Below are 22,472 nucleotides of genomic sequence, written 5' to 3'. Positions count from 1 at the left end.
TATTTAAGAAGATAGGCTCATTTTTCTCAGCTGTAGATAGACAATGAAGTGTTGGAATAAACCAGTGTCTTGTCCTACCTATATCGTTCTTTACATACCTTAAATAATTTATTAAGAACCTCATAATTTATATAAGCTTTTAAAGCCTTTTTTCCATTTTGGAAAAAAACTCTAGCTATTTTAATCTTTATATACAAGTCTTTTATGACTATTATTTTTACTTCTTAACATCTTACTATTTTTTGATACCATATGTTATAGTAATCCCAACAAGTAAACACACAATCTCTTGTGAGAATTTGGGGTTGGGAGTGGTTAAGCAATGTCTATCCCTTCTTTGTAAAGTTCCAGTGACAAACCAAAGTTCTGGTTTTACCAAAGCTCGCTCTGGGGAAGCAGTAAATTTGTAAGGCTCACTGCTCATAGGTGAGGACTAATGACAGTGTCCTGAGAGCGCTGGAAGACTTGACCAACCGGGATTGATGATGGCTTTCCAGAGCTGCAGAGCGGAAGCCCCTCCCCTTAACCTACGTTTTCGTTGACTTTATATATGCATGTTTTGCCTACTTGTATGTCTGTGTTCCACGTACATCCTTAGTGCTCACAGAAGCCAGGAGACTGTATGAGATCCCCTGGAACCAGAGTTCCTGATGGCTGTGAGTGGCCATGTGGGCTCTGGAAATTGAACCCAGATCTTCTGCAAGAGCAACAAGTGATCTTAACCACTGAGCCATTTCTCCAGGCCCCCTTCCCCAGCTGCCTGTTAATGTCTTCTTACATCCTCAGGAGGAGCAGGGCTTTTTGAGGTTCCCCTCCCAGCAATGCTAGGTATCCCTATGTAGTCTCAGGGAAGGCTTTCAGCCAAATGAGTTTCTTTCTCCAGCAACCTTTTAACAGATAGGATTTGGTGAGCAGACTCTCATGATAGACAGTTCATTAGTGTAGCCCAGTCTTTTGTGGGGCTCCTGGAGATGATCATAGCTCCTGAGAGTTCAAGAAGGCAGTGGTTACTGCATGCCTGCAGGACAGTGTTGTATAACATTGTCAAAACAAAAAGAAAAGAAAACACAGATCACATGACAAAAGCTGCATGGCTTTACTTCTAGGCCCTCTGTTCCATGTCAGTTTTTGTGCAGTGCCATGCTGCTTTTGTTAATGTAGCTGTCTAGTGTAATTTAAAATCAGGTGTCATAATCCTGTATTGTTCTTCATGCTTTGAATTCTTTTCTCTTTTTGTAAACAGGGTCTTATTATGTAATCCTAGCTGGTCTCGAACTTGTTATATAGACTTGGCTGCCTGACAGGCCTCACTTACACAGAACTTATGCCTCCTAAGTGCTGGGATTAATTAAAAGGCATGCACTCTTAGGATCTATGGCCTGCCCAGTATGAGTTTTTTTGACAAGGTTTATAGTACCGGGCATGGATTTCCTCCTGTGAAGCGAACTTTAAATCCAGTCTCTCTAATTTAATTATTTGGGTATTTTATTTGTTTCTTTTGTATATGTTTGTGGGATCATGTATGCCAAAATGTGTGTGGAAGTCAGGACATTTTGCAGATGTCATTTCTTTACCTGGACCATGTGGGTCCCAGATATTGAGCTCAGTTCAACAGCCTTGGCTCTAAATACCTTTACCTGCTAAGATCTTGCAGGCCTAGGTATTGACAGTGTACTCTCAGGTCATTGATTGTGGTGGGTTTTGTTCTGTGTTTTGTTTGTTTCTTTGTATTTTTTTTTTCCTGCTACTGGGGATTGAACTAAGAACCTCAAGTTGGTCAAGTACTCTACCACTGAGCTATGTCCCCCACCATTCTGATTTTTTTATTGTTGTTGTTTGTTTTTTCAAGACAAGGTTTCTCTGTGTAGTTTTGGTGCCTGTCCTGGTACTGGCTCTGTAGACCAGGCTGGCTTCGAACTCACAGAGATCAGCCTGACTCTGCCTCCTGAGTGCTGGGATTAAAGGCATGTGTCACCACCGGCCAGCCAGCCTGATTTTTTTTTTTTTTTTTTTTGTAAGCATAAGAACTCATATGTTAAATTACCTTTCAGAATTGCTTTTGTCCTACCTTAAAAATTATGGCTAGTCATGCTTTCATTTTCATTTAATTCTAATATATTCATTTTCTCCCTGATTTCTTCATGACTACATTGATCAGTCATTGAAAACGTTTAGTTTTAGTTAATGTTCATGGCTGTAATTGAATTATAGTTTAAGAGGATTCATTAGGACATAACAGAGAAGAACATTAAAAACAAAATGAATATGTTTCATGGAAGTATATTAGATGCGAACACAGAGTTGGGTCTGGCATATAGAAGGCTGCTTTCTCCTGTAAGGGAGTATTTGTCTTGTTTCATGGCTCTGTCATGCCATGGGTATTTTAAACAGAGAAACAGCATTATCACATTTCTGGAAAGATGGCTTTGCTAGCAACCTGAAAGATGAATTAGAATGTGGACAAAATGAAATGTGGAGACCATTTAAGAACGGTCTCAGTAGTCCAGGTCACTGGGGGCATCACCAGAATGACAAAAGTAGGAAGTAGATAGCTTTTCAGTGAAGAAGTAACATTTGTGTTGGCTCTTAAAGCATGAAGGAGAGTTCCCCTATGAGTAAAGGCTGCAAAAGGCATTCAGAAGAGTCTCCAGACACATTAGTTTTAGAGAGTCCAGTAAGGTCTGTAGAAATCGATGAGAGGAAGAGGTCAATTGGAACTACACTGCGGAGAGCTTTGTGTGCTGCTGGTCTGATCTGTTTAGGTGACTGCCGGAAGTACTGCTTAGTGCTCGCATCCTTTCTGCGCTGTCTGCTCTGCAGGGTCGTCACTGGCCTCGCTGACCACTGATACAGGAATCAGAAAGTACAACACACTGCAGCGACCTGCCCAGGAAGGGGGATCCCTATCTGTGTTAATGACGCACTTCCATTCTGCCGTGTACTGATTCTGTATGCGTGTGTGTTGGTTCCTGTTTTCTATATGTAATTAAGAAAGTAATTTACTGTATTTCAAAATCTCGGGGAGTATGAGTAGTTTTCTCTTTTTAATCTTTCTATTAACTTCATCTAGATTTAATAAGAAACCAAAGAGAGGAATACAGTACCTCCAAGAACAAGGGATGCTTGGCACCACACCTGAAGATATAGCTCAGTTCTTGCATCAAGAAGAAAGACTAGACTCTGTAAGAAGACCATTTTATTTCATTCTAACCTTCTATCTACAATTTATATGCGTATGTGAAACAGTTAACTTGTAGCTGCAGTCTGGAGCTTATGTAACCAGGTTTCAAAACTTGTGGTTCTTGGGATTTTCTGCTTTGTAAGTGGTTATGTAGAAAATGGAGCCTGCCATTGAATATTAAGTTCTATGCTTTGTTTTTTCATTAGACTCAGGTGGGTGAATTCCTGGGAGATAATGATAAGTTCAATAAAGAAGTCATGTATGCATATGTGGACCAACATGACTTTTCAGGGAAGGACTTTGTTTCAGCCCTTCGTCTGTTTTTGGAAGGATTCCGTCTTCCAGGGGAAGCTCAAAAAATTGATCGATTAATGGAAAAATTTGCTGCAAGATACCTAGAATGCAACCAAGGGTAAGTAAGATCTGTATACTTTTTGATGGTCAGTTTTCCATGGTAGTCAGAGCCCTTCCTTAAGGCAGTTTATATTGTCTGCTATTTGGTAGTATTAAGACAAATTCATCTATAATTGTAATATATGATAGAGTGTTAATCCTGAGGGAGAACATTAAAAGTGGTGATTTATATGAAATAAAGCTTATAATGTGATACTTTTTTTTTTTCCAGACAAACCCTTTTTGCTAGTGCAGATACTGCTTATGTTTTGGCCTACTCAATTATCATGTTGACCACAGACCTTCATAGTCCACAGGTATGTTTTCTTCTATATCAATTTTTACAGTAAGTAGTGAGAATTAAATGTATTCTTTTGAATCTGTTAAGTACTAGTTGAAATTTAAATTCATGTAGTTAAATTAATTGACAGAATTAAAATGGTATACATTTGCTATTAATTTCAATAAAACTTTTAAGCATTTGTAAAATATTTGTCAGTCTCATGACTGAAAGTTATACAAAGGTTAAAACAAATTTTAAACTGAAGGATGTTTTAGGTCTTCTGATATTCATTACATAGAAACTACTATATGTAATCTGTCTTTTTTTAAAGAACATTTAAAGTTTGAACAGCAGTGGGATTAGTATTAAGAGATTATATAGTATAGCATAGGTTATATAATACTATTAGAATTGCACCATCCCCCACAGTTACCAGTGGTCAATCTTGGGTGTAGACACATACACACACATACAAACATACCCACAGATAATGCTGTCACATCATAATTATATATAATTTCCTTTGTCTTTCAGCATGTGTCTCTGAGAGAGACACACTTTAAGCACAATCACTACCATCTCAACTAAAACATTCAACAAACATTTCATTATAGGTGTGTAGAGAGTGTCCCAATCCAGCTTAGTAATCACAAATCCTTAGTGTTATTAAAGAACTGGTACTTGATTTCTGATAACTACTTTAAAATGTTGCTTTTGATGTACTTTTTTTCCCCACTTTCATTATTAAGGTTTATTTTTTGATTTCTGATAACTACGTTAAAATGTTGCTTTTGATGTATTTTTTTCACTTTCATTATTAAGGTTTATTTTTTTTCCAGGATGAAGTAACAGTTTAAATAATTACCAGAAGTATGTATAAATGAACATTCATTCAGATAAAACATCACTATTTACAAGTAGCTAAGAAATATTTTGCATGTAATAAATATATCTTGTGTTTAGGTTAACAGGCACCATCTTGATAACAGAAAAGTTGTTTTTTTTTAACCAACAAATAAACATTCAAGAAAACAAGGTGTTTATATCTGAAATATGATACAGCCTTAAATACTTTTCTTCATATAGCACCCAAATTTTCCAACTGTCTAGAAGGTTTCTGAAAATATAACTCCTATCTTAACTCATTAAAATAGTAGCCAACGCCTTTAATCCCAGCACTCGGGAGGCAGAGGCCAGCCTGGGCTACCAAGTGAGCTCCAGGAAAGGCGCAAAGCTACGCAGAGAAACCCTGTCTCGAAAAACCAAAAAAAAAAAAAAAAAAAAAGAAAAGAAAAATAGTAGCCAAGAAAAGTCAATTGAAAATAGAATTAATAATCTATTTTTATAATTCTCCATTCAATAAAATATCAATTACAGATTTATTAAAAATCAGTGGATTGTATGTATGCAATCTGTTAATGATGAAAGCCTGAAATATATATATTTAAAAGTCACTCTCTTGACAATACTTAAAATATTGCATCTCTGGTGCAAACCTGAAAACTTTTTGAAGCATTTACTTGCCCTAGTTTTCATATTTCCACCTTCACTCCTGTTCCTTTAGATTTTGATGTACTTTTTACGGTACTTTTTGCTTTAGTTCTAAAAAGCATGTTTTGGTTATCTAGTAAAATTGTCTCTGTAAATTATTTATAAAAATCTACTAGCTATTAGCTGGGTGTGATGGTGCACATCTTCAATCCCAGCATTCAGGAGGCAGCGGCAGATAATCTCAGGAGTTCAAAGCCAACCTGTTCTACAAAGCCCAGATAGGGCTGCTAAGTAAGACATTAATTTAAGCATACAGGAATAAAATTCAAAAGTAATGTGTTCCGTACAAGATTTCAAGAGAAGAAAAGTAGAATTGGTTTTACATTGCTTCCAGAATCTACCATGGTAGTAGTGGGCAGCCTGTTTGGAATGACTAAAAGCAATGTTTTCTCTGCTCCCAAGGGAGCCCTTACCCAAATGCAGACACTTAACAGTTACTTCCTATTTTCCATAAGACATCACCCTGCCTCTGATTGGCACAACGCCCAAAGATTTCTCCATTTTAACTATTTCCAGGTGATTTTAACCGTCCTTTACTTCAAATTGTGATCACTCTGGTTTTTGTTTTTTGGTTGTTTTTTTTTCCTGTTTTTTTCTTTATTTATAAGCATCTATCTATCAGATATTAGATAAAATGCCTTGCTTTTTTTTTAAGCCATGTCCTGAGATTAAAATTTTAAAGTTATGATAGCCTTCAGTATTATTGTCTTAAATTACCAGTTCAATTTAAAAATTCGTATTTTTGCAATTTTACAGGAAAAGCATTCCTGTTCCATTTTCAGCATATTAGATTTTACTTGCAGAGTAATGTAAACTTCAGTCAATATATTTGCCCTGATTCTACCCTGTATTACATTATACTGTGTTATATATTGTGTTCTGGACGTTCCCACATTAGATCTCTAAGCCTGTGATGGCCTGCTGCATTAAGGTGTTCCCACATTAGATCTCTAAGCCTGTGATGGCCTGCTGCATTATTGTTCTGTATGCTTAAATGTGTGCCTATAAGAGCCTTGCCTTTAGAATTCCGCTAATTCTTGATGGCATGTGGTAGACATGTGTCTAATTAAATATTTCTTCAAAAATAGCTTAAGACAACTGGGTTTTGTCTGTCTGATTTGCTGGAAGTAGAGTGTAATATACTTTGCTATGTTAATTACATGTTTGGCCATGTTGCTACCATCTTTCAAATTATTAACTTTTATTCCATTGCTTTATTAAGTTGAACATCACTGTTGAGGATGTTTAAACAAGACAAAACATTCTAAAGATGCTTCATCCAGGTCACCTAATATAATGCAGTTGTTTTGATAACTCAGAAAATGTTAAGTAGTTTTAAATAACACTCAACTACTGTTATTTTTGCATTCACTTTTTTTAGACAATGAAATTCCATTTTATTTGTAAATTGTTCATGTCATTCTAAACTACAGTTTGAATCCTTTGGTGTTTCTAATGGTTTGTGTGGCCTAAGAGCCTACTAGAAGTCTTACATACCTTGGGCAAAAGTCAAGTCATTTTTTTATTTTCCCGCCTTCCTTCTTGAGATTCTTTCTTTCCACAGTATCGTGCTCACTAAAGCATATGCCAGAATGTATCTTTTCTACATTGCCCTTGTTTTTGGCGACTTTCATTTTTATATACATTTTGTTGAATTTTTTTGTTTCTAGACTTCAGAATACCTATGAAGTCTCTTAAGCAGGTATTTTAATTCTTAAAAATGAGTAAAAAAAAAAATTTTTTTTTGGTTTTTCGAGACAGGGTTTCTCTATGTAGTTTTGGAGCCTGTCTTGGCTCTTGTTCTGCAGACCAGGCTGGCCTCGAACTCACAGGGATCCACCTGGCTCTGCCTTCCGAGTGCTGGGATTAAAGGCGTGCGCTGCCCGACTTGAGTAAAATTTTTAGAAGTGATAATGGTTTTTCATATCTAGGTTAAAAACAAAATGACAAAGGAACAATACATTAAAATGAATCGAGGTATCAATGATAGTAAAGACCTCCCTGAAGAGTATCTATCAGCCATTTATAATGAAATAGCTGGGAAGAAAATATCAATGAAAGAAACAAAAGAACTAACAATCCCTACCAAATCCACCAAGCAGAGTAAGTACCCTCGTCAAGTCTGACTGTTCCCTGGACGGGTTTGCTCTGTTTCTGGGAGTGGTTGTTTGAGACTGGCTCCTGTATTTCTAAAGCTAACCTGGAACTTTCCTGTCTCAAATGTTAAAGGGGGAGGTGTGTGCTTGACGGTTTTTTTGTTTTGTTTTGTTTTTGTTTGTTTGCTGCTTGCTTAATTTAGGAAACCACTTAATTTAAGTGTGACTTGGCTATTTTGCTGACAACTGTTATGATGGTGATCTGTGTTGTTTTTGTTTTTGTTTTTGTTTTAGCATCCAAAAGAAAACACTGACTACTGATTAATTTAAAAAAAAAACTGGGTAATTTACATGTTTTAGGAGTGTTTAAATATTAACTTGTTCATTCAGCAGTTCATCTCAGCAGGGACTTGGAAATTAATGAAATTTGGTTAGAGGACACTGGAGAGGTGGCTCAGAAGTTAAAAACATTTTGCAGTTCTTCCAGAATACATAAGTGCTCACAACCAACCATCTGTAACTCCATTTCCAGGGGATCTGATTCTCTCTTCTGTCTTCCTGGGGTGTACAGACATATGCAGGCAAAACTCTCACATAAAATTAAAAATTAAAGACTTCTGCTTTCTCATCATCTATAAGCAACATAATTCTGTCTTTTTTTAAAAAACCATTACACATAAATGGAAGCTGGATGTGGATGTGACTAGAAGAGGTGGGAAAAGTAGTAATGTTGAGAATGATTGTGTCAAACTACACATTATAATTCTATTGACTCCTCTATCTAAACAGTACTAGAGCCAACCATGACCCAGCACTATTCTAGATATTATATATACATTCAGACAGTGATGATTAATTAGAGCTTAGATCTGACTTCAGGGTGGACATTTCTGGGCCTGCGAGTGTAATGGCTCTAGAACTATTTGTTCAGAAAGAAGATTCTTGCCTTTCTAAGCACTTGTACTTGGAGTGAAATCTCAACTTGAACATATTGGTACCAAAATATTTTTAACATGAGGCAATTGATAAAGTTTATAGGATAAATCTGTTCTGAAATTTTAGAATTATAAGAACCCAGGGCATTAGGGAGATAATGTCAGTAGGATATAACTGGCCTTATCCCTTATCTTTTTTAATATTCAGGAAGAATTTTAAGCAATTCTTTCTACTTTATAAGCAAGGAAACTCAAGCCCAGACAGATTAGGAAAAATAATTAGAATTAGTTTTTCTCTAGTAGTCATATCCAACTTCAATAATTTTAACCGCCTCTACCTTCTCTCACCATGTCTACTTTTAACATTTGTTTATGTGTAAAAATAACAAAGAATTACGTTGTTTGTGGGCAGGAAAAAATTGAAATCTATGTAATGTGAAAACTTTTTTTCAATGACAACGACTTGTCAAACCTAAGAGATCAGTGGAAAAGACAGAGACTGAGCGAGGTATTGTTGACTGTTCATCTATTCCAGCATCAGATCAGAGTTAGCAGTCTGTCCAGTGATGCTAATTCGACTTTCCTTCTAGTGTTAAATATATTACGCCTTCAGCTTTACACTGAAGCAAATGCCTGTTTTCTGATTGGATTTCATTTTGCCTAGATTATAGCACCCCCTTGTCATATATTTCTCTCTTCCTCATTTGATAGTTGATGGTTGAAGTCAGTGAGAAACCTGATATGGGATGAAGGTGTGGTGTTCTGGGAATGCTAAAATTGCTTAGGGTATCAGGGCAGAGCGTGTTTTGTTTTTGTTTGTTTGTTTGGTCTGTTTTGCCAACTGAGGACAAATGCCACTGTGTTTACCTGACTTCTGTTCGTTCCCATGTTTGGTCCCTTTCCTTGGTAACTTTAATTTTGAGTGTTGTACTCTCTGAGATTTTCAACAGGTTTCCACTTACTCCTGACTTTTAGCCCAGTATTCCACCATTCTCTAGGTGCAGTTTACCCTTTTAAAGTAAAAATTCAAAGGGAGCTAGATCTCAGTGGTATAGCACTTAGCAAGCATGAGTAGGACCCTTAGCATGACTGTCAGTCAGTCAGTAAATAGGAAATTGGGTGGTTCTTTTGGCATTTAGTGTATTTACACTGTTGTGCATCCATCACCTCTCCTGAGACTCTAAAACATTTGTTTATTCCAAACTAAAACTTGTACCCATAAGTTGTCCCTAGAGTTACCTCTGCCTTTGCCCTGTCTGCTCTGTTTCTCTGGGTTACCTTTTCAGAGATTTCATGGATGTAGAATCAAACACATCATTTGGTCTGGCTTCTTAGGACTATTAGTGTCATCTTAAAGTGCTTTCTAATTTAAATGGTACTATTTCTTATTTCAGATGTAGCGAGTGAGAAACAAAGACGACTTCTGTATAACTTAGAAATGGAGCAGATGGCCAAGACAGCTAAAGCACTCATGGAAGCTGTGAGCCATGTTCAGGCGCCTTTCACCAGTGCGACACACTTGGAGCACGTGAGGCCCATGTTTAAGGTTAGAGTGACTGTAACTTTGCTACAGTATATGTTTATTGATATGTGATTTTGCTTAGCATATTTTTAAAATACAGTAATAGAGTCTATTTGACCTAGAAGATACCCCGATTGTTTAGAACTTAATTAATATAAACTATCTCTTAATTAAAGAAAGTGAAAGATGGTGTGCAGTGTAAGTAATTGGTAGGAGTATAATTTCAGAAATTAGAAATACAAGGCTTTAGAGAATGGTCATTAATCCTTGGCTTGTTTTTTTTTCAGTTATAAAAGACTTATTTCTAAATCTTTGATATTCATTCCAATTTCAAAGTGATCCTGAGGCTCAGATTATCATCAACACTTCTATTCGAGGAGTTAATATGAAGGTTCTGAGTAGAACTAGAACCATAGAAGAAACAAATAATGCCTGCTCTGAAACGTGATTGATAGACCACTGTCACTTCATTGAAGAAAACTTACTTTTCCCTCTCCCAGAAGCTGTCAGTTGTGAATAGCTTTGTGACTAGGGGTAGGACTTCATGGTCACTATTCTTCTACTGTGCTATGATCTTGTCAGCTTGAGTTTGTGCAGGTTCTGTGCATGCTGTCACAGTCCGTAAATTCAAATGTACATCTGCACTTTTGTGTCTAGAAGACACTGTTTCAAGCCAGTCAGTGGTGGCGCACACCTTTAATTCCAGCACTTGGGAGACAGAGCCAGGTGGATCTCTGAGTTCAAGGTCAGCCTAGTCTACAGAGTGAGATCCAGGACAGTCACCAAAACTACACAGAGAAACCTTGTCTCGGGGGAAAAAAAGACACTGTTTCCTTGATGTCATCCACTACTTCTGACTCTTTCTGTCCCCTCTTCCACCTAGGTCTGTGATCTTGTGGGGAGGGAGCTATCATATAGACATTCCATTTAAAACTGGGCATTTCAAAGTTTCTTACATTCTGTGTGTTGTCCATTTGTGGAGCATCATACTGCAAGAAGAAGCTTCTCTGTTGAAGGTTAAGTGATGCACTTATGGATGGATATAGCAACATGTCATCAGGAGTCACTTTGTTGCTGTGTTCATTTAGCAGAGTAATGGTAGGAGGTGTCCCCTTAAGGCCCATGACTTATATCTAGTCTCAGATTCTTGGCTTTATTGACAGTATCAAGGATGCATTCTCGCTCATGGAGTTGGCCTTAAATCCAATTTTTAAAAAGTGGTTGGTTACTTCCATAACATCCATGCCACTAATGCACTAGTGAGCATATCTTGCTAGACAGGTCTCTATTGTAGCTGGCTAAGATGATTGCTTTTCTCTTCTGGTAGCAAATCTAGCACCTTCCAGCACTATAAACATTGACAATTAGAGTTGAAGCTTCCCGCTAGATTTCTCCTTTCTGTGACATAAGTATGCAGTGTCTTCAGTGATAGCGTTTTAACTGTCAGGTTGTGAAGGGTAAGCAATAGTATTGTCCGCAGCCTGTACTATTTGGGGTGGGAGGGGTGTAGGGATCCTGCGGAGTCACATTGGCCAACAACTAAAAGAGATGAAACTTGTTCTTGGTCCTGGGTGTTTTATTTAGTAGTATATCATGTCTAATTGGGGTACTAGTCCCCATTATGGTGACTCCATTTAAACTCCTTTTATATATGTATGTATATTTAGGAAGTAGGTAGGTTTCCATATAGCTTTTCAAAGGGCCTTTACTGTTTGTTATCCCCTCCATATTTCCTCCCCTACCCTGCCCTCCCGCCGCCCCCGCCCCCGCCGCCGCCACCACCACCCTCATTTAAGCCTCCTATTCTGGTTGTCTCTTTATAGCACTGTTCCATTCCTTGGAAGATCTCCTCCTCCCCACTGGTCCTTTACTGGCTACCTGACCTCTGTGCATTAATATTTCTAAGTGAAATACACATATCTAAAGTATAAAGCTAACATCCTGTATGAGACAAAATGTGCAGCATTTGTCTTTCTGGGTCTGAGTTACCTCACTCAGAATGATTGTTTTCAATCCTATTTATTTTTCTGCAAAGTTCATGATTTCATTTTTCTTAACAGCTGAATAATATTCCATTGTGTAAGTGTACTGGATTTTCTTTAGCCAATCATCTGTTGACAGACACCTAAGCTGTTTCCAATTTCTGTCTGTCCTGAATGAGCAGCAGTGGAGATGGATAAGCAAGTGTCTCTGTGTAGGGCGAAGCCTTCTTTGGCTCTATTTCTGAAAGTGGCAGAGTTGGGTCTTGATATAGGTGGATGAGTGTCCCTTCACCCCACACCCTGGCCAGCACAAGCTCCTGACAGGTGTAAGAGAAAATCTCAAAGTAGTTTAGTTTGCATTTCCCTAGTGGCTAAGGATGTTGAGCATTTTTTTAAGTGTTTCTCAGCCATTTGAGTTTCATCTTTTGAGAATTCTGTTTAGTTTTGTGCCACATTTTTCAATTGGATTTTCATCAGTTTTTTTTTTTTTTTTTTTGGTTCTTCATATGTTGTAAACACTAACCCTCAGTCAGATGGATAATTGGTAGATTTTTTTCTCCTTCTGAGGTTTCCTCTTCTCTTGAATAATGGTGTCCTTTGCTGTACAGAAGCCTTTTAGTGTTGTGTGGTCCCAGTTATTAACTGTTGGTCTTAATGCCTGTACTACCACAGTCCTGTTTGGAAAGTTTTTTCCTGTGCCAGTGAGTTCAAACATATTCCCTCCTATTTATTTGTCCAAATCAGGGTATCAGGTCTTATGTTGAAGTCCTTGACCACACCTTTTTTTAATGTAAACATTATTATTTTATGAGGGGAGAGACTACGTTCATTCCTAATATCTAGTACAGTTCTTGGCTTGTAATTCCTCAGTAAGTATTGGTTGGGGGACAGGACTAGATAATAAATTTCTAATTTTCTAGAATGTGGTTTATGACATTAAGGTATGTAAACATATTCATGAGAACATTTTTATATCTTGCTAAATCTTATTTCAGAAAGATTATACAATTATGTGCAAACAGTGGTTTTACTATCTACCGAGTATTGTTTAGGTATAATTTAATAGAGAAACCATTGTCTTGGATTAAACATAATCCTAATAAAGATAAATGTTTTCCCCCATTGACTTAAGAACCATGTGTATTTCTTCGTAAGACATAACACTGGTTTTCAACTTGAAGTCGGCTTTCTCTAGCAGAATGTATAATTTATTGTGTCCATGGGTTACTTTGTAATCAATGAATACTGTTCTTGATGCTTGCACATCGTCTCAGAAGCAGCATCTTCAAGTGCTGTAGATGTAGAGGCCTAGGAAGATCTAGGTGCTGCAGCTTGTGTGCTGTGTACAGATGTTAAGCTTTTGCCTTTAACTTTCTGAATTTTAGAAGAAAAGCTCCAAGTAATTCTGTTTTCCTTAGAAAAGTTTTATAAGCCTACAAAATTTAATTTTATCATTATAGCTCTGCTGCTTAATGAACTATTAAAAGCAACATAATTCATATCAGACATTTCAGAGTTGTGTGGATTTCTGTTGTTTGTTATCTATGCTAAGTAAGTGTTCTACCATTGAGCTACCTGACCAAGTCCTTTGCTTTTTGAGACATTGTCTCTCCAATTACCTCAGATCAACCTTGAACTCACAGTCCTGACTCTGCCTCTGAAGTGCTCAGATTATAGATGTAGACCAGTGCCTGCTGAGTATAAAATTCAAACAAGTACTCCCTTCCAAAAGGTATAATGAAGGGGTTGGGGATTTAGCTCAGTGGTAGAGCGCTTGCCTAGCAAGCACAAGGCCCTGAGTTCGGTCCTCAGCTCTGGAAAAAAAAAAAAAAAGTCACTGTTGAAAATGGAGTTAATTCAAAAGGTATAATGAATAGATTATTAAATATTTTTAAATATTGTCCAACTAGGAATCAAACATTGCTTCTTAATGTAAGTACTTAATAGTTAAAGAAAGGCTGAATGAAATTAATAGTTAAAGAAATACAGAGCAGGCTTTGAAAAAAGTAGGGTCACTTGTTGCCAGGTAGGAAAATGATTCAAAGGATTGTATTGGAACTAAAGAGTATGAATCATTGCAAAGGTCAGTGCTTGCAAAGAGAAACGAATTTTAAGTCATTGATAAGACTTGATATGAATTTTGACTATTCCTGTGTTTTCATTGTTGTGAATAATTTATAGATACTGTTCTTAAAATAAGCCTAAGGTTATTGCTGAATTTATGATCATTTCCATTTATTTAAGCTCAGGAAACATTTTCTTCTTTAAGAAAACTTTCTCACTTATTATGCCAAGAATCTCAACTATTACTTGATATGTATGGTATATTTTAAATTTTTAATTTTTCTAGCTGGCTTGGACGCCTTTTCTGGCTGCTTTCAGTGTGGGTCTACAAGACTGTGATGATACTGAAGTAGCCTCTCTTTGCCTAGAAGGGATAAGATGTGCCATCAGAATTGCATGCATTTTCAGCATCCAGGTAACAGAATTCTACCTTTATAACCAGTTTAGAAAACATATGTCATCAGTATAGTTCAACTCATATTATTTTTTTTCTGACATCCTTAAAAACCAGCTTTAAATTTGTGATAGAATTTAAATGAATAATTTTTGAGAAGCTCTGATAGAGTAATTCTGTATGGTGTTTCTAAGCATTGTAAGTATTTATTTTAGATACCTTTTAACCTAAGCCTCAGAACTTAGTTATCTTTAAAAGAACCAAGTACCTAACATACTTTCCATGAAGACAGTCTTCTTTAGGAGTTTATGGACTTTAAGGATGACTTTTAGCTAGGTTCTTTTGTTTCTTAACCCATTTAATATTTCATTGTGAATGTTATAACTTAGTACATTACAAAATACAGTCTAGCTGTGGAGGAAAATATGAATAAATTTATAAAGCAGGTTTTTGCTAATATAATTGAATTTTTCAGTAAATTTATTTTCACTGTATTGAATTTATTTGTTAACTACTGAAAATCTCATATTGTATTGGTACTTCAGACTGTATCTAGGTTTAAGAAATTTATGAACTATCTGCCTTATTTTAAGATTATATATTTTTTTTTAGTTTGTATACAATTTACGACATGTCTGTTAAAATTTACTAAACACATAGACAGTTGTGTTCAACATGAATTAGAGGCCAGTTAGTATGCTGTATTTTCAACCATGTAAATACAATTTTCTCTTTTCTTGTAGCTGGAAAGAGATGCATATGTCCAAGCACTAGCCAGATTTACCTTACTTACAGTGAGTTCTGGTATTACTGAAATGAAACAGAAGAATATCGACACGATAAAAACACTCATCACAGTGGCTCACACTGATGGAAATTATTTAGGAAACTCATGGCATGAGGTAGAAACACTTTTAACTTTGCAATTCAATTTATAAAATGAATTGATGCTAAATATTCTACTAATATGCTCAGTTTTGGAAAATAATTTAGTATATTTTATATGAACAGCTTTTAGTAATGATTTATAATGTAATCTGTCTTTAAATCCTAACTGCATATATTTGGAGATACATATTGTTAAAAGTTCACTCTTTTTTCCTTTTCTCCTGAAGATCCTGAAGTGCATCAGTCAGTTGGAGCTGGCACAGCTTATAGGAACCGGAGTGAAGCCGCGATACATTTCTGGGACAGTGAGAGGCAGAGAAGGATCTCTCACTGGAACAAAAGATCAGGCTCCTGATGAATTTGTTGGTCTGGGGCTAGGTGAGGGGTTTTAAAATTACTTTTAGAAAATATTAAAATTTGTTTTTACCCTCGAGGTTATGTAATTTTTATTATGACAGTGAAATATAATTAGAGAAATGAGATAAATTGCCCTTTGCCTAATGTAATAGACAAAAACAAGATGACTAGGAAATTAGTCTTTTTCTCTTGGTCTGGTTTACAGTATTAAATGCCACTTAGTTTCTTCCTTGTAACTGTGATAAGGATACACTCAACTCACTTGCTTTTAAGACTAGGCAAGTAACTTCAATGTGTGGGCTGATATAAAATAATAGATAATTGGAGCAATTAGAGAAAGCATTTACACTCAGACTTTTTTAACCTACTCTGTAGGTCCACCCAAACTGTTGTCAGGATGGAACTTCTTCCCCAAGCTTTCAGAAGAGGTTGGAGTGGCCTACACTAGTACAAATGAGAATATTAGCAAAAATAGATGCCAAAAAAGTCAAAGATGATCCATTTTCAGTCATGAGTGGAAAGAGTTCCACCAGGGAAGAAGACTTTGACCTTGACTTCTGTCCTTCTGGGTTTGCGTCCTTCTCTACTTCTTTCATGCTGACATGCCAGCTCCGTTAGTTCTAGATTCAGCTTCTACCACTGCAGACTGAAGGCATCACCTCACCGCAGGATTGTTAGGACTACATAAGAATATAGACACAAGTGGACTCAGCACAGTGCCCAGGGCATTGGAGATTCGGGAGTAGTACCCAACCTTCCTTCCCGCTCCACCTCCAGCCATCCTTAGCCTTTAGTAATTTCAGTTGTTTTTTGCAGTCCTTAAGAAACCTAAAATGGTTTCAAACCTAAAAGTGTGTCTACAGGGAAAGATAAATGACTAGGACCATGTTTTGATCTCAGGTTGGATTTAGTAAAATCAGTTCCTTGTGGTAGTTCAACTGAAGTAATTTAACCTTGCAGTCTGGCAGTCTGTCTCTCAGGGATGCCATAGCAGAGTGTGAAGTGTAAAGTCTTACTGCCTCTAACTTGGGATTCCCTGACCTCCACCTCCCGAGATTACAGGGTTAGCCATCATGTCTGCTTTTTGTATAAACTGTCTGTGTCATAGTTTCCTTCTGGATTTCCTCTATTCTCCACTCATTTCTGTGTGTGTTCTCTCCCTCGACCCTTAATGCAAGGGCCTTGTAAATAAATGGCCCTTGGTTGGACAAGACACCTGTTTGCCCTTCTCAGAACTGGAACTTAAACTTGGTTGTGAGAGTGGGAGAGTTTAACCCCTCCCAATAGTGATTAACCCGAAGTAAACCATCTGCTGCCCCTGGGACGAGCACGAAAACACACTCCAAGCAGTTTCGTGTTTGGAAGAACTGAGGTCACAAGACTCTTGTCTTGTTTTCTTGGCGCGTTCTCACAGCACTCAGAGTTCTCCTCACAGGACTCCATTCCTGGACTGTGTTCTGACAGTCGTGCTTTAATATCTGTGGGGATCTGAGTCCAGGGCCCATGGAGATACTTAAATCCTGTCCATGTATATCCTGCTGTATCCTTTAAGTCATCCCTAGACTGCTTATAATACCACATAGAAAGCAAATTCTATGTAAATAGTTGTACAATATCGATGGAAATAAAAAACATTTATAAAAGTGTAGTATAGGTAAAATTTTTCTCCCAATTATTTTTCTCATTTTTTTATTTACTTATTTATTTGTTTGTTCATTTTTCCAAAACAGGGTTTCTCTGTGTAGCCCTGGATGTCCTGGAACTGACTCTGTAGACCAGACTGACCTCAAACTCAGAGATCCACTTGCCTCTGCCTCCCAGGTGTTGGGTTTAAAGGCATGCGCCACCACTGCCCGACTTCATTTTACTTTTTAAATTAAAAAATAATCACATCATTTTTTACTTTCCCTTTTGTCTCTCTAATTCCCTACACAGAAAGTGCCCCAGATATTTTGATAGAATTGAAACTCACAGCCAGGCAGTGGTGGCGCACGCCTTTAATCCCAGCACTCGGGAGCCAGAGGCAGGTGGATCTCTGTGAGTTCGAGACCAGCTTGGTATACAGAGCAAGCTCCAGGAAAAGGTGCAAAGCTACACAGTGAAACTCTGTCTCGAAAAACAAAAAAAAAAAAAAGAATTGAAACTCACATGTGGAGGCAAATTGTCCATGGAAGAAGTCTGTAACTTTATGTTTTAGAAATAGAAACTGTAAGTTACGATCATCAAAAACATCTAGCCTGGGGAGGGTGGCAAGATGGCTTCCTGAGCCTTGCTTGCTGCTAAGGCTCATGATCCGAGAGTTGGGTCCTTTTCTCCAGCACTGCAAAAACAACAAACAAAACAGCCACCCCAGACATAAAAATGTTTAGCTGCCCATGCAGATGCACACCATAATCCCAGCATTTGGGAGATTGAGGCAGAAAGATGACAGATCTGAAGTCTGCCTGGTACACAGGGAAACTGTCTTAAAAAAAAAAAGATTCATTATAGTAGGATATTATTTTAAGATACATTATTTTTGTTTATGTTGTATTTGTTTAACTCTGTGAAGCTGTGTTACTGTTCCTGTCTAAAACACCTAATGATCTAATAAAGAACTGGCCAATAGCAAGGCAGGAAAAAGTATAGGTGGGGCTGGCAGGAGAGAGAATAGATAGAAGTAGAAGTCTGGGAGAAAAAGATCTAGCAGCCAGAGGAGGAGAACTCGAGGGGCCAGCCACCCATACACAGCAAGCCACGGAGTAAGAGTAAGACTTAGAGAAATAAGAGAACAGGAAAAGTCCAGAGGCAAAAGGTAGACGGGAAAAGTTAAGGAAAGCTGGCTAAAAACTAAGCCAAGCTAAGACTGGACATTCATAAGTAAGAATAAGCCTAATTTATTTGGGAGCTGGATGACAGTCAGACTGTCGTTGGTGGCCAGGTCTCCACTGCAGGGGCCTGCATACACCGCTCCTGAGCTCTTTTCAGGGACTCTGATCCTGCCACACAGCCTTAGCCCCTCCCCATGACACCTTTAATCCGGAGGCTTCTGCTTCCCTGAGGCTGCCCATCACCTCTTTGTCTCCCTGACCTCTCAGTGCCAAGCCTTCCCATGGTCCCTTCATGCCTTTAAAACTGATACCACCTGGGAGGCTCTTACATATGACCAAGTTCAGCTGCCAGCGTAAGATACAACTTTAGCTCCCTCTGGAACTCTTCTGTGTGCTGACCTTGAGGACACACTTCCCAGAAGATTGTACCTCAGTGACGCTGGTTTCTTCCCAGTCATCACTGCTTCTCTCAGCTCAGCTAGTGGTATGGATTGTCACCAGCTCCAGCTTCAGACAACACAGATTCTTAATACAGAATATGACACGAACAGCCCAGTAGTCTGAAAGGGACTCTCCAACTTTCCTCTGAAACCTCACAAGCCGGGCCTCCATCATCTGTACTGCTGTCATCAATAGTCTTAGTTACCACAGCAGCTCACTAAAGCTTTGAAAACTCAATGGTTTTTCCAGCCCAAGGTTCCATTCACAATCCTCCCCCAACACAGCATGGTCAGGTCTGTTAAAGTAATCTTCCACTTCTGGTAATAGTTTCTGTCTTGGTTAGAGTTTCTATTGCTATTATAAAGTACCATAACCAAAAAGAACTTGGGGAGGAAAGGGTTTATCATATTACCACTTTCAGGGAAGTCAGGACAAGAACTCAAGTCAGGAACCTGGAGGTCGGCACATCACGATGCAGAAGCCATACAGGACTTCTGCTGACTACTGACTTGATCCCCACTGATTGTTCAGCCTGCTTTCTTCTAGCACCTAGGACCACCAACCCGGAAGTGGCACCACTCACAGTGAGCTGGGCCTTCCCACATCCACCATCAATCAAGAAAATGTGCCACAGGCCAATCTGGTCTGGCATTTTCTCAGTAGATGTTCCTTCTTCACGAATGACAAGTTGTATCAAGCTGATGTAAAGTTAGTCAGCACATATACCAAAGATAATCCTAAAGTGCAATTTAAAAACTAGGAATGTTGTTTTACTGTCTAACATGGATTAGTTTGGAAGGAAAGGGAAATGACTGATAAATAAGAGACTATTACAGTATACAGAGAATTTCGAATGAACGGTATGGGAGGTCAGGGATTAGTGACAGAAATGGTCCTGTGGCCACCTGGACTCATCGACGACGACAGCAGCAGAACTGGTGCACTTCCAGGTGGTTCCTTTCTTTTTTTTAATTTTTTTTTATTTATTTTTTAAATTACACTCATGATATTCATTACTTACACTCATGATATTAATCACATTTGTGGTATTCGTAGATTACATTTGCAGTATTCATTCAATTATATGTATATTTTAAATGTCGAATGTCACTTCTTGAAGGGGTAGGAGGTCTTAAATACAGGCTTACAGCACAACGGGAGGACCCCGGAAGGGCAGAAGTGCCTTTCTTAAAGAGTAAGGGAAATTTTGCCCAGGACCACCAATTTTGTGACCTACATTCATAGTGGTCTTGTTTGTGTGGCCCTCGCAGATGTGTCTTACAGATTCTGTAGTGTATCTCACTGCGCCCGTGTCCGTGCTGTGTGAGTGTCTCTGGCGTCACATGGTTTCTGGTGTTGGAAGTGTGGTGTAGACACCTGGAACTGTGAGTGCATTCTCCCCTTGAAGTGCTGTCTAACAAAATGGTGCACACTCTTGTGTCTGGCAGTTGGAGGAAACGTGGACTGGAAGCAGATAGCAAGTATTCAGGAGTCTATTGGAGAAACCAGCTCTCAAAGTGTTGTGGTTGCTGTAGATAGGTAAGGTATTCATGCTCTCCTCTTCCCACTTGAATACTATTTCAGTTCTATATTTTCCTTGTTTAAAAAGAAAAAAAATACGGTCAAAATAACTTAGAAAGTAATGCAAGACTATTTTGTGATATACTGTTATTTAGATGATGAAGTACTTTTAAGTATGTTTTTACAAATGTAAAATACAGGAAGAATTTTAATTGCATAAAACTGTGTTACAATTGGTACTGGAAATATCAGGGAAATATTATTCTTGAAAAAAAATCACAAATCTCTCTATAGAAGATTATTCTTTTTTTCAACCCTTGGAAATGAAGCTTAATTTATCTTTCTAGGTAAGTGGTGTAAAACAGCATTCTGGATAAAGTAAATGGATTTTTCTGGAAATTCTTATTATATGCTTCTTTGGAAAGGTCTTTAAATTTTTTGCATTCTATACATTTCTAGGTATTCCCTTTTTTTTTGTTTTGTTTTTGTTTTTCAAGACAGGGTTTCTCTGTGTAAGCTTTGCACCTTTCCTGGATCTTGCTCTGTAGACCAGGCTGTCCTCAAACTTACAGAGATCCACCTGCCTCTGCCTCCCAAATGCTGGGATTAAAAGTGTGCACCACCACCGCCCGGCCTTGATGGTTATTTTTTTCCAGGTAAATGTTCTCAAAATTGAAACCACATTTTACAACACTGTCATTCAAATTTTTTTAAAACTACTTATGTTTGAAGCTTTCAAAAATGTATCCGTCTTTGTTTGATGGTCTTGAGATTCAGACTAATTCATTGTTTACTTCACTTCAGATAAAACTGGCGGGGGTGGGGTGGGGGGGTTTGCATACCTGTGCCTGCCCATGTGGAAGCCAGAGGTGAATATCAAGTGTCTTCTTCCACCTTATTCTTTGAAGCAGAGTCTCTCACTGGTTGACCTGGAGCTCGCTCACCACTTTGGCCAGTCTAGCTAGCAGAGGGTCCTCTTTCCACCCCCAGTGCTGCATTCAGATTTTTATTGGCATGGGTGCTGGGGATCTACGCAAGTCCTCAAGCTCTCACGATGAGCACTCCGTAAAAGGCAGCTCCCATTCTCCCAGAGAACTTGGTGTTCTCTCACCAAGTACAAACAACCCGATCAGTCAGGGGCTCCTAATGTGAAAGAACTTTCTGGAACTTCTTTTTTGAAAAGAATTCCTAGTGTTTGGTGTTGGGCGTTCTGCTTGTTTATTGTCTCCCTTGTGTAGATTCTAAAATACTGTCACCTTGTACCTACCATGTGTTTAGCAAGAAGGCTCATGATGTACAGGTGTTATTTTATGTCATCCTCTATGTCAGCAGGAGCTGAGTGTTTTTAGTGTCCTCAGTTAACAAATGAGAAAACTGGAACAGAAGAGTTTTAGTAAGTTGCTCATTCTCACAACCAGCTAGTTTTTGTTTTATTCTTTCATTCATAGAGAAATTTGGGGAGTAGAACAAGCCTGTGGGTCTGTCCAGAGCCCTTCTTCCGGGTAGTAGCTGCCATTTTTGCTCCTAGGCTGTCTTCTATTTCCTGTCTTGTAGAAAGTCATCTTTATGGTTATGAGAATCTAATTAGATATTATAAAACCCTTGAAGAAGTTAAGGCATGGCTGTAAAGCCTCCACAGGCTGCTGTGCTCTGGAACATGGCTTAGCTTTGGTGGACCGTGACTGGGAATAGAGTGGGCCCTCAGAGGCTACCAGAGTGAGTAGGAATTTGAACGCCCTTACCAGGTTGCATGTCCCCTGCCGTCTCCAGAGCCTCTGGTTGCTGTGGTAATTCTCTGTCCTTGCCTTTGGTCTCCGCTCTTTATCGTCATCACAGCCCGCTGCAACCCTGCCCTGTGATTGCGAGTCTCCATTTTACTGCCCTACACTTTAAAATTTGCTTTTTTATTCTCCAGTTAAATCCCTTCTTTCTTCTTTGATATCTTTTCTGTTGTTCTCTTATATTGCTTAATTATTTCACTCTGCTATGTTTTGCTTACAGCTTTGCCTTCCATGAGACTACCTCTAGTTTGGGAGAAATCAGCTGATCACATT

The 22,472-nt window shown here is 38.2% G+C and overlaps 1 protein-coding gene across 1 annotated transcript in view; it reads left to right on the top strand.

The window, feature by feature from the left end:
- The window catches only part of Arfgef1 (ADP ribosylation factor guanine nucleotide exchange factor 1), a 98,214-nt gene that overhangs the window by 54,465 nt on the left and 21,277 nt on the right, over positions 1-22,472 (top strand). The window contains exons 15-23 of the mRNA XM_028864549.2: positions 3,071-3,182; positions 3,388-3,593; positions 3,807-3,891; positions 7,340-7,511; positions 9,834-9,985; positions 14,294-14,422; positions 15,145-15,303; positions 15,517-15,667; positions 20,346-20,436. Of these exons, the coding sequence (XP_028720382.1) occupies positions 3,071-3,182; positions 3,388-3,593; positions 3,807-3,891; positions 7,340-7,511; positions 9,834-9,985; positions 14,294-14,422; positions 15,145-15,303; positions 15,517-15,667; positions 20,346-20,436 (1,257 nt within the window). The remainder of the gene's footprint in view (positions 1-3,070; positions 3,183-3,387; positions 3,594-3,806; positions 3,892-7,339; positions 7,512-9,833; positions 9,986-14,293; positions 14,423-15,144; positions 15,304-15,516; positions 15,668-20,345; positions 20,437-22,472) is intronic.

The sequence above is a fragment of the Peromyscus leucopus genome, chromosome 5, assembly GCF_004664715.2.
Source record: "Peromyscus leucopus breed LL Stock chromosome 5, UCI_PerLeu_2.1, whole genome shotgun sequence".
NCBI lineage: Eukaryota > Metazoa > Chordata > Mammalia > Rodentia > Cricetidae > Peromyscus > Peromyscus leucopus.
This window is presented reverse-complemented; position numbering and strand designations above follow the sequence as displayed.